Below are 12,705 nucleotides of genomic sequence, written 5' to 3' on the forward strand. Positions count from 1 at the left end.
TACAGTATTTTAAGGCAACTTTCTCCTTTGATGAAGAACCATGATACAACCTAATATCAGAATAAATAAAGGTTTAAAATGAATAAACAGCCAAGGTAATTTTAACAACTACATCAGCAATATGCTTACATTAAAAAGAGACAGAGAGTGGTCAGTAAGGTATTTATTTCATAGCAAAGAGTTTCATTTTGGGTTCATATTAATTGGACCAGAATCTGATTGCTTTTAATTTAAAATAATGTTGTACCTTTATTTTGTTCTTGTTAAATCTGTTTTTGTTTATTTTTCCATCAAAAATGAAATAAATAATTTTATGTACTGATAGTGTCTACTTGCATAATAGAGAATATTTTTACTTACACATTTCTCTAGTTCTAATATACCTTGCAACTTTATTCTCAGTTGCTGTGTTTATATGGTATTGAAGATACTATGTGTAGAATTTCATGTTGTGATATATCACAGTTAACAAATGAAGTGTTTGATATGGTTTAAAAACTAGAGAATTCTTCTGGTATGTAAATCATATATGTATATCCACTAAGATAAAAGGATCCTTAAGAGACCATGTGCTCCATAAAAGTAGGAACTTTGTCTTTTTCTGGAATATATATAGGCCTGACACATGGGAGGCAATCAGTAAAAATTGGTGTAGACCTCCATAAGTGACTGGTTTTTCCACTGACTTTCCCCTTAACCCTGGGCTCCTCTTAGAGTCTTGGAAGGTCAAGGGCTGCTTTTGACAAGTGTTTATTAGTTGATGTTACATAGTGCCTCTTTATTTAGAACATCAGGTTCTAGATTTGTATCACAAGGTAATGCACTAGCAGTAAGTGTTTTAAGAAGAAGACATGGGAGGTAAAAAAAGAATGACATGGTCTCAGTCCTTAAGAATGTTGCCATCTCATTAGATACTTGTTATACAATTATACAAGTTAGTGGTATAAACAGTAAATGGCCTTATGTTTAAATGTGCCAATTGGATATTAGATTTGGAGTTCACTAGAATTTCAGGAATCATTTCTGTTGAGACAGATTTTCAAGAACCACTCAAGAAATGTTAATAGATATTTATTGGATATGCAGGATAATAGGCCAGTATTCTTGGGGATACAAAAGTGACAATCTTTATACAATATAATACAAAGCAGATTACATTAGGCAGTATAATAGAGGGGCAAGTAAAATGTCATGGGAATATGGGGAAAGAAAGATTGAGACTGGGGGATATGGAAAGAATACTCGTTAAATTGGGATTTGAATTGGACCTTATAGAATTAATAACCTTAATAGGCAGATGAAGGTGCATTCATCACAGATAGAAGATATTTTGATGGCAGTCTCTTTAATACAGCTCTATTGCTATTTGACAAGTTATTAAACTTTAACCAGTGATTTGTGAAGTCTACATTCTTAATCCATCCAGGAGCACTTGTGAACAACACTCTATCTCTTATCTCCTTCTCCACAGGTAGGGATTGAGGATTGGAGGTTGGAGATGGATTGAAAGTGAGGATGCAGATAAAAATGCATATAATTAGGAGTCTGTTGATTATACTTAGCTTAGGGTCAAAAAAAGTATCCTGATTCTTATAGCTCTCAACATGTTTACATTTCATATTTTATGATATCTCTCTTAATAAATAGATGTCCCTTTTAAAAATGAGTCCTACTTGAGTTACATTTATCAATATAGAGTAGGGCTGTCTAATAATAATATAATGTAAGCCACATATGTAATTGTAATTTTCTAGTAGCCATATTTAAAAAAGTAAAAAGAAACAAGTGAAATTAATTTTAATACTATAACATATTTTCTTTAATCCAGTGCATCAAAATATTATATTAATATGTAAATAATGTAAGAATTATTGAGATATTTTGCTTTTCAAAATTTCTTTTTTTGGACTGGCCAGTTCGCTCAGTTGGTTAGAGTGCAGCCTTATAACACCAAAGTCATGGTTTCAAATCCCGATACTGGCCAGGTGCCAACAAACAAACAAAAATTTCTTTAAAATTATTTTTTCTTTGAAATCCTGGGTGTATTTTATACTTAAAGTAAACCTCAATTTGGATTGACCACATTTTTGTTGGTCAGTAGCCACATGTAGCTGGTAGCTACCATATCGGACAGTGCAGATGTAGAGGTAGGCCAGCTGAAATTTTTGTTCTCTTCCAGATAAAAATAGAAATCAAAACACTAAAAACCGTATTTGGCTTTAGAGGTGGTCATATTACTTGGTAATAAAAAGTAGCAGTTTTATATTTATTAGAGCTGTTTTGATGAAAGCATGTGTTACTAATACTATTATCTTAATTTATAAAGGATAGGACCTTGCTGTTATAAGTGAACAGATTTAGGAAATGTATTTTGTCTTAGGTTTATTGAGGTTAAAAACAAAAACTTTTATGTTCAATAATTTAAGACACCTGTAATTTTAATATCATGCTTTTTGTCTTCTAAAGGAATTTTACAATGAATTGGCTCCTCTGTCAAGAATCTCTGCAGGCTCCATCTCAAGATTTTTTTTTGCGATTGACACAGTCTTCTTTATTACCTTTCTATATTTTAGTATTAATTATTTGTTTCCTTTCTGTGATACAAGTTATTTTTAGGAGAATTAAGTAAGTACCTATGAGAATCAATCATATTATAGAAATATGTAAGATATTTATATATATTATATATTATATTATTATATATTATTATATTTTATTATATATTATATATAATGTATATAATGTATATTTTATAAAAATATTATCTAATATTTTTGTGTCTGTTTTAGAGCTTCAAATTCCATTCTCTTTTCATTGATGCATAACATATCATTATAAGTTGACCAGAAAAATTCAAATTTAGTTTTATACACCTAAATATGTAGTGTCTACATTTAATGTAGGAGTGATATTTATATAATCAGTTAAACTTTTACAGATTCATTCACTAATATACTCAAGTTTTTACTTAATGTAAGAATAATTCTATTTGTCTTTACCCAAATTTTTTACTTAATGTACTAATAATTCTATTTGACTTTATTCACATTTTTACCTCATGTAAGAATAATTTCTTGTATTTAATATAAATGAAACTAATAGCATAAGTGATTTTAACTGATAAACTTTGACTGTTCTTCAATATTTTTATCATGTTTGAAAGGAGGTTGTGTGTAATTTCTTAATTTTGTGAACTTAGTGATTCAGATTGTGATTTAACTATACTGATTTAGCAATCACTAGTTGAGTTATAATTGATTTTAGAGAAGGAACCTAAAAATCTTTTTTGTTATCCTGAAAATTTATATTTAGTCGTCACAGAGCATTGTCTTCAGATTTCAAAAGCCATTTGCAAAGACTTGGAAAGATACATGTTAGGTATTTGACTAACAGAATATACTTTCAAATTTTAAAGACACACCTATATTTTTTGTCATATATATATATGTATGTATATATATAAAACAAAATATGTATAGTCATCCTGTGGTACCTGTGGGGGATTAGTTCTAGGAACCCACCCAGCCAAAACCTGCAGTTGCTTAAGTTCCTGATATAAAATGGCGTAATATTTGCATATAACCTATGCACATTCTCCCATATACTTTAAAACATCTCTAGATTACTTATAATACCTAATACTGTCCTGATATGAGCATCACATATTGCGCACAGGTATTGATACTCATCGCTGTACCCCACAGATATATACAATTATGTTTCAATAAGAAAAAATACTGAATACAATGTAAATGCTATGTAAATAGTTGTTATACTATATTGTTTTTTAAATTTGTGTTATTTTTTATTTTATTTTATTTTTTTCCCTAATATTTTCCATTCGTGGTTGGTTGACTCTGCTGATGAGGAACCTGTGGGTTGGGAGGGCCAATCGTATTTTCACAGTATTAAAAAGCACATTTCTGTTTTGCAGTGGTAAGTTCCTGAAAGAAACTGTTAGTCTTGAAGATGGACGAATTGGAGAAAGGCCAGAAATAATTTATCATGTAATTCACACTATTTTATTGGGTGCTCTTGCAATGGTTATAGAAGGGTAAGTGTGCTTTATTTGATCTATTTTTACAAAGATTGTCCTTTCTAATGGTAATAAGTGGATACATTCAAGAATTTATTTATAAAACTTTATGAAAACTTAAAATCTATAATCTTTCTTAATCTAACTGGAGTTTACAAAGGTGTTTATAGTACAATGAACTGACATTTACTTATTCATTCATTTGTTCAAAAACTGCTTAATGTCCTCTAAGGTTCAGGTCTTGAGCTAGATGCTCGAGGTAAGCAAAGATGGACACACAATCTCTATGTAACTTATTGCTTAATGAAGGTGACAGATGTTAATCATACAAAAATAAAATTACACCTTTGGTAAGTGAAGAACGGGTAAATGGTGCCGTGAGAACATATACAAACAGAATTTGACTTAAAGAGATCACAAAGGTTTTCTAAGGAAAAGGTGTTTGGGTTAAGACGTGAATTTTGAGTATGAGTGAACCAGGTGAACAGAAGAGTAAAGAGTGTTCCAGGTATACGGAATAGCATATGCCAAGATCTGTGGTAAGGATTGTGGCACGTTTTGGGAAGACATAAAAAGGAGCTCAGTTTGGCTAAAGTGCAACGAACATGCAGTAGGCCTTGTTGAGGATTTTGGGGTAGTTATTTTTTCTTTCATTCTCTCCCACACTTCATGTCTTTTATTGCCTTTAAATGGCAATTATGTTTTTCACATTATTTAATAATTCTTTTTATTTATATAAATGCTTTTACCCTGCATGTTATTAATTTCTGGAATTTCTCTTTTTTTGCATCTGGAATTTTATTTTATTTTAAAATTTAATTGTATATATTTGTGGGGTATGGTGTGTTGCTTCAATTCATGCATATATTGTACAATGATTCACTTAGGGTGAACAGCATATATCACCTAAACATTTATCTTTTCTTTGTGGTGATAAGGGTCAAGATCTTCTCTTCTACTTATTTAGAAATATGCAATATGTTATTAACTATAGTCAACTAGAACACCAGAACTTATTATTTCTATATACCTGTAGCTTTGTACCCATTAATTCACCTCTTCCCCTCCCCTCTGTGCCCCTAATTTCTGGAATTTCTAAAAGTAACTTAATTTGTTTTGATTAATTAACACTGGGGCTTTTAGGGTAGAGGTTCAGTAAATGATATCTTTTTCTTTGAAGTTTGGACTTAAGATAGAGATAGGATTAAATCAGCTGGAGATGAAAATAACAACTTTGTGACAAAATTTGCATTGGAGAACACTTCTTCCTGTGTGACCAAAAGAGCTCCTAATGTCTTCCACCCCACATTGAACTTAGTCCCCAAACTGCAGGCCTTCCTGCAGCTGCATACACCCACTGTGCAGGAGGCAGATCCAAAATTTAGGGGCTGAGAAGTGTTTGAGCTAGGTGTGTTCAGTTCCTTCTCTCACACTCATGATCAGGTAAATTACTCCTATGAGGAGGAGTAATTAAGGCTCTGAAGTAGAGTGATGAAAGTGGATATAGGGAGAGGTGAAGAATATTAATCCAGTGTAAAATTTCATAAGTTAAAAATCTTTTTATTATTAATATGCATAATTAATTACAGTAATTTTAGCAGTACCTATGATGCTTTTCCCAACAGAAAGCATATTTTTTCATTATATTAATTTTTTGCAGATATCTTGCAATATCATTTATACACCTGACTACTTCAAGATTAGTCATTACTAGACCTGCATTTAATGTATTAATAAAGGAGTACAAAGGTAGATACAAAGAAATCAGTGGATTTGGCATCTATGGGCTAATCTCTGTTGTGTTCCAGGAGATGTTATATACATATAATTCAAGGTGAACAGTGCCCCTTAGAGCTGTAAACTATACCCTAGTATTGACAATACCCTAGTATTAAAGAACAGATTGATATTTTCAGAAATGGGGAAGTTAAGAGGAGTTATTGGTTGACCAGAAGAAACCAGTGCGTTCTCTTTCTTAGCAGCGTGTATTTGATGTATGTCTACTACTTCTCTCAAGGCCTGAGTTAGTACAGTATTCACTTTTTAAAAACCTTCATTAACTACATTCTTCTCAAATTCGTTATTTTACTTTCACATAACCCTAGACCTTATGTAAATTTTCTTATACATATATTTCTAATGTTCAGTTTTATTCCATCTTGATAAAGAGCTTCTTGAGGGCTATAGCCAGGTCTTGTTTTTCTTCTTTGCTGTCTAATACTTTGGTCAGCTTGCAGTGCATGATCAATTATTATTTATTAAATGAGTGAATATTTCTTTATTTTCCTCATTCTGTAGCTCTAGTGTTTTATAAAACTGTAATAATTGACATTTATACTCTGCCTCAGATTCTTGTAGTATCTTCCAGGTTTGACACCAAGGAATGTATCATGGGAGGATCCATTGTTCTCTGTAGTATTAATTATCAAAGTTATCTCCTGAAATGTTAGTTTTTCTTGATGATCTGTATGAAGCACTAATATCTATAAATTTTTCTAAAATTCTCCCTCTCCTCTATTTTCAGCTTTAACCATCTCCTCTGGAGGTGGGGCTCCTTTTGTTTTCTTTACAACCTACAACATAAAGTACTTCCTTTTTTTATATATAAGTTCATTTTTCTGTATACCCGGATTTTTAATCTTTTAAATTTAAGAACCCCAAGTTTTTAATCCTTTTTTTTAAAAAAAAAATTAATCTCAAAAGTAATATATACAAATAATATAGAAATATATGAAGTAAAAAATGAAAATTCCTCCATTCCACTCCTCAGAGATCACCACTGTTAGCATTATCTTTCCAGGCATTATTTTTTGCCTTTACCGTATATCTACATTTTAAAAAACAAAAGTCAAAAACACTAGGGTAACACTGTACATGAAGTTTTGCAATTTGCTTTTTGTTTTTCATAATTATTTACTCAATACAAGTTGAAGGACATGCAGGTTGTTTTCAGTTTTCTTCCTGTTAAAACGTGTCGTGGTGAAAACCTTGCATATGTATCTTTATACACTTATGCTAATATATTTGTAGACCAGATTACTAGAAATGGCATTGCCTATCTTAGGGTATTTTAAATTTTTATAGGTTCTGCTGAAATGCTTTGTGAAAAAACTGTAACAGTTTGTGTTCTGTCTAAGAGTACAATTTTGCTACTTCCTTATCAATATTAATGCTTTTATTTTATGCTCATTTGGTAACCCACATGTCTTGATTATTTAGGAGCTGGATAACAATCTGTTGCTGAAAATTAGAGGCTAAGCTTTTTTGATCTTCCTTAACATTTTGGTATTTTCATGGCTGGTAGGAAAGAACTCAGAAAAGAGAAATCAGATAATAATAATGTTCATATGTTCATCCATGTGATCATAGGATGTCTCATATGTGACTCTTTGTTTTTTCCAGCTTGAAGTACGTCTGGACTCCTTATGTATGCATGCTAGCAGCATTTGGTGTATGTTCTCCTGAACTTTGGATGACACTTTTCAAGTGGCTTCGATTAAAAACTGTACCTCCAATATTGTTGGTGAGTCATTGTTACTTTGTGTTAAGTACTTGTTTCTTTTCCAATTATATAAAACCAAATGCTAATAAGTGGAAACCACATTGAATAAAATTGAAATATTATGGGTAAATCACATTATGATTTATAGGTAGAAAAATAGATGCTGTGAAAAACATTTTAAAAATAACTTCTGAGGGCTGGCCTGTGGCTCACTTGGGAGAGTGTGGTGTTGATAACACCAAGGCCATGGGTTCACATCCCTATATAGGGATAGCTGGTTAGCTCACTTGGGAGAGCGTGGTGCTGACAATACCAAATCAAGGGTTAAGATCCCCTTACCGGTCATCTTTAAAAAAAAAAAAATTTTTTTTATTATAAAAATAATGCATTTGAATGCATATAACTTAAAAAATAAGAGGTAAAAATATAAGCAAATCAGTAAATGTGAGTGGCTGTCAAGAGTTAATTTTTTATAATATCTTTCTTGGTTTCATTTAGAACTATCGTATGTTTTTCATACGAATGGAACATTTACAGTGTGCCTACCATGTGCTATGTAAAAAGTAACATGCAGATTATAACAAATCCAAATGATATAGAAATATATGAAGTCAAAAATGAAAATCCCTCCATCCCACTCCTCAGGCATCATCATTGTTAGCAGTGTCTTTCAGCATTATTTTTTACCTGCACCATATATCTACATTTAAAAAAAAAAACCCAAAAAGGGGCCGGCCCGTGGCTCACTCGGTAGAGTGCGGTGCTGATAACACCAAGGCCCCGGGTTCGGATCCCATATATGGATGGCCGGTTCGCTCACTGGCTGAGTGTGGTGCTGACAACACCAAGTCAAGGGTTAAGATCCCCTTACCGGTCATCTTTAAAAAAAAAAAAAAAAAAAAAAAAAAAAAAAAAACCCAAAAAGCAAAAAACTAGGGTAACACTGTACAAGAAACTTGGAATACAAAGATAAATACAAAATGATTAATTTCATCAAGTAGATTACAGTATCCTGGGCATAAAAACAAATAAGAAGTGTTAAAAAAAAAAAAAGTCATATTCATAGGGTGCTATTAGAACAGAGAGAAGGGCTATTTAATTCAGTTTCTTTAGAGATTCAAAGAAGACTTTCCAATCTGAGATTTGAAAGATGATGAGTTATTAGGCATGTAAAGGGAAAAAAGGGTAGTTGTGGTGGAAGGAATAAACACAGAGGTAGGCAAAGAATATGATGTAATCAAAGGGAATAAAAACAGACAAAAAAGAATGATACGTTTAGACTTGTTGATACATGAAGTGTGAGGTAGAGGGTGGTCAAGAAATGAGACTGGAGAGGTGGAGGAGGGAGGGTGAGGTCAATGCAGCCTTGAGTGCTGTGCTATGGAGCTTGGTCTTACCCTATGGGCAGGAGGAAGGCATGGAGATGCTTGTGCCTCATGGGGAGAGAGAGAGTTGCATGTTTCAGTTAGCTCACTTAACAGTTCTGTGAAGGATAGGCTGAAGGGTGATGGACTCGAGTCAGGAAGGAGGCCATGGTGTACAGAAATACTAGAAGCTTCAATTTGTTCAGTGCTCACTATGTGTCAGGTACTGTTCGAAGCATTGCACGGGCTGTTCAATGTTAGGTTTTATTATCTCTATTTTATAGACAAAGAAACTAAGGATTAAATTGGTTAAATAACTTGCTTTAGATTACAGAGCTTATAAGTGTGGAAACCATTATTCACAACCAGGTTTTTCTGACTCCAAAATCCATTTGATTAATACCATGCTATATTGGAGTGAAAAAAAGTACAACAGTCTACGACTTATGATAGTTCGACTTAACGATTTTGTGACTTTATGATCGTCTGAAAGCAATATGCATTCAGTAGAAACCATACTTTGAGAACCCATACAACCGTTCTGTTTTTTACTTTCAGTATAGTATTTAGTAACTTACGTGAGATATTCAACATTTTTTATAAAACAAGCTTTGCGTTAGATGATTTTGCCCAACTTTAGGCTTATATAAGTGTTGTGAGCACATTTAAGGTAGGCTATTTTCAATTTATAATGGGTTTATCAGGATGTAAATTGAGGAGCATCTGTAGTCAGAAAAGAAGATTAATAAGATTCAGTGCTTGATTAAGTATGAGAGAAAGAAGAGGAGGGATGTTTTCTAGGTTTCTTGTTTGTAGGACTATAGATTGTGTGGTCACCAACAGCCATGGGTAATAGGAAAAAGAACAGGTTTTGGCAGGATGATAAATTATCTTTAATAATAGTCATGTAGTATTTTGCCAATCTTATTCCCAGAAGAATTTATCTTCCTGTTTTAACATACTAGTATATTGATATATATTTCCTATTTTTCCTATGTTAATTCATTGTCTTTTTTTGTTGTTAGCTTTTCATATAGCAGTTCGTATCTTTTATAAGCTCTTTATAACATAAACTCATGGCAAATTTTCAAGTATTAATTTGCTATTTGAAATATTACTATAAGCATTACCTTTTTAATGTTTGGTCTTAAGTTTATATAGTATATATGTATGCCTCACTTTACCTTCAGCTTAATATGTTTGGAACTCATATTAGTCTTCACCTGTTTCACTCAATGAACTAGGTTCTATGCTAACTTCATTTTCTGTGACTGAATTTTTTTAATTTTTGCTCTGGCTCGAACCCTGGATTGAACCCTGGACCTTCGTATTGTCAGCACCACAGTCTAACCAATTTAGCTAACTGGCCAGCCCAGACTGAAATTTTTATAACTATAAGGATATGCGATTGGTCATAGAGTCAGTGTCTAGTACATCTAAAGTATATTCTGAAATGTATTTATCCATAACTCTTTTTGCTTTAATATTTTAGGCTCTTATTCTGAGTATGGCTGTGCCCACTATAATAGGTCTCAGTTTATGGAAAGAGGTAAGCAAATCAGATTTTACATTACTAAAATGTACTTTATCTACAAGGTAGTGAAAAGTTTATATGTGTGGGTAGGAAACATATTGAGACACTATTTTAAACAAAATAAAATGTGATATTCTTAGTAATATTTAATTTTTTTTCATTAGGAACATTATAGAAGAACTAAAAAATTTTTAGAATGCCGTTGGATGCAATTTTTTGTAATCTAAAATGCTATTGTTAATTCAATTTATAATTGTCAAAGGAAATTGCCAAATAAATAGGTCTTGATATTAAAAAATATTTTAGCAGTTCCAAAATTTTGATATCTGTAAAATGATATGTTCTTTTTTTATTGTAATGTAACATGAAACTAATTTCAAATAAATCTGCAAATTATATGACCCGAAATTAATTTACTTATTTATTTAGTATGTATGTGCATGAAAGGTACAAATGATGATTAATTGTTTGGAAATAATAAAATTATTTATTGAGTCTTCACAGTGAATTAACCATAAGTTAGATTATTTGGGTTGAGAAGAATAAGCAGGTCATTGAAAAAGAGAAAGCAAAGAAATCCATGACATTTTTCCCTGTGAGAACTGTGTTGTAATGTTTGCCTTAAGTTTGTCTCTTAGTCTTTTTAAGTACTCTGGAACCATTTTAAACTTTCAAGTTACTTAACACACTTTTTGGGGATTTTGTTTTGCATTTTAGTTTTTTCCAAGACTAATGACAGAATTAACGGAACTACAGGAATTCTATGACCCAGACACAGTGGAACTTATGACGTGGATAAAGTAAGGATCGAACTGCCCAAGACTTATAAAGCTATTAATTAATTTTGGCATGCTATCTCATGGATTCAAGGGAAATAATTAATACTTTTCCAAATTCTTGTAAAACTCAGGAATTTTATCCTGTGTTTTTAGGGACATTTAGTTTTTGATTGAACTTTGTAATTCTAATTTTCTAGTTAAAGTTATCTCCATGAGCTTGAAAGCATAGCATTTGTAACCATCAAACACCTAGAAATGTGGAATAAAAAGGAACAGATAATGTTTTATTTAGATAGTCAAGAGGATGCTTTTTTTGCCCTGGGTTGGAGGTGGATGGGTGGTGGATTGCTAGGTTTGGTAACCGAGGGGTTTAGATTTTTTTTTTTTTTTTTAAAGATGACCGGTAAGGGGATCTTAACCCTTGACTTGGTGTTGTCAGCACCACGCTCAGCCAGTGAGCGAACCGGCCATCCCTATATGGGATCCGAACCCGGGGCCTTGGTGTTATCAGCACCACACTCTCCCGAGTGAGCCACGGGCCGGCCCAAGGGGTTTAGATTTTAATGCCCACACAGGATAGGAGATGTGGTCTTAGGCCTATGGAAACATGGAATCAGAACTGAGACTCCCCCAAGACATGCATATATAACTCAGGGACCGTCAAAAGGCTACACTGTCTGTGAAAGGATGGAATAGCAAAATATCCAAGTGGTAGAGAAAGATGATAAAAAAACATGTCTTTCTTGGCTTTAGTTCTTGGTCAAAAAAAAGGTCTGTCCTCTGAATTTATAGCAGTGAATCTGAATTCACAGGGATTTGTAGTTTGTAATTACACTTGTATAATTCAAGAAACTTCAAATCAAGAAATTAGCATAAAAAGTGCTCCTGGGCTGGTCTGGGATGCCTGATACATTCTCAACCCAGGTTTCACAGGATTCCATAAACAAAGTTTCACGAAATGAGCTCTAAAATTACAAAACTCACGAGGAAACAATTTAACACAGTAAATATCCAGTTGTTTGTGATGAACAGCAGAATTAGACCTCTAGCAATTTCTGGCAATAAAATTTGTGTCATTTAGCTTTTGTGTGTAACAGACTGCCATAGAATTTAGTGACTCACAAACAATAAACTTTTGCTATTTCGCACCGTTTTGAGAGTCAGTAGGGTGGGTGCAGTGGAGAGGATTCTTCTGGTCTGGGCCAGCTCAGCTGGGACTGGATAGTCTGTGTCGGCCTCTCTGACATGACTGAGGTTTGCTAGGTGTCAGCTGAGGGAATCAGATTGACTTGGCCCTGTGTCTCTCATCATTTAGCAGGTTAACCTGGGCTTATTCACAAGGTAGTAGCTGTAGAGATCCCAAGAGTAGAGAGAGCAAGTCTCAAGGTCAAGCATGTTTTAAGTCTCTGCTTACATTATGCTTGCTAGTGTCCTACTGGCCAAACCAAGTCACATGACCAAAACTAGAGTTCCCTGAGACCATGGCTGTA

The 12,705-nt window shown here is 33.0% G+C and overlaps 1 protein-coding gene across 4 annotated transcripts in view; it reads left to right on the plus strand.

Moving 5' to 3' along the window:
* Positions 1-12,705, plus strand: part of DPY19L4 (dpy-19 like 4) — a 54,926-nt gene that overhangs the window by 30,799 nt on the left and 11,422 nt on the right. For all 4 annotated transcript variants that reach the window (XM_063079722.1, XM_063079723.1, XM_063079724.1 and 1 more), the window contains 5 exons: positions 2,467-2,625; positions 3,935-4,054; positions 7,439-7,559; positions 10,395-10,451; positions 11,154-11,236. In XM_063079722.1, coding sequence (XP_062935792.1) covers positions 2,467-2,625; positions 3,935-4,054; positions 7,439-7,559; positions 10,395-10,451; positions 11,154-11,236 — 540 coding nt within the window. The remainder of the gene's footprint in view (positions 1-2,466; positions 2,626-3,934; positions 4,055-7,438; positions 7,560-10,394; positions 10,452-11,153; positions 11,237-12,705) is intronic.

Source organism: Cynocephalus volans, chromosome 15 (genome assembly GCF_027409185.1).
Source record: "Cynocephalus volans isolate mCynVol1 chromosome 15, mCynVol1.pri, whole genome shotgun sequence".
Classification (NCBI taxonomy): Eukaryota; Metazoa; Chordata; class Mammalia; order Dermoptera; family Cynocephalidae; genus Cynocephalus; species Cynocephalus volans.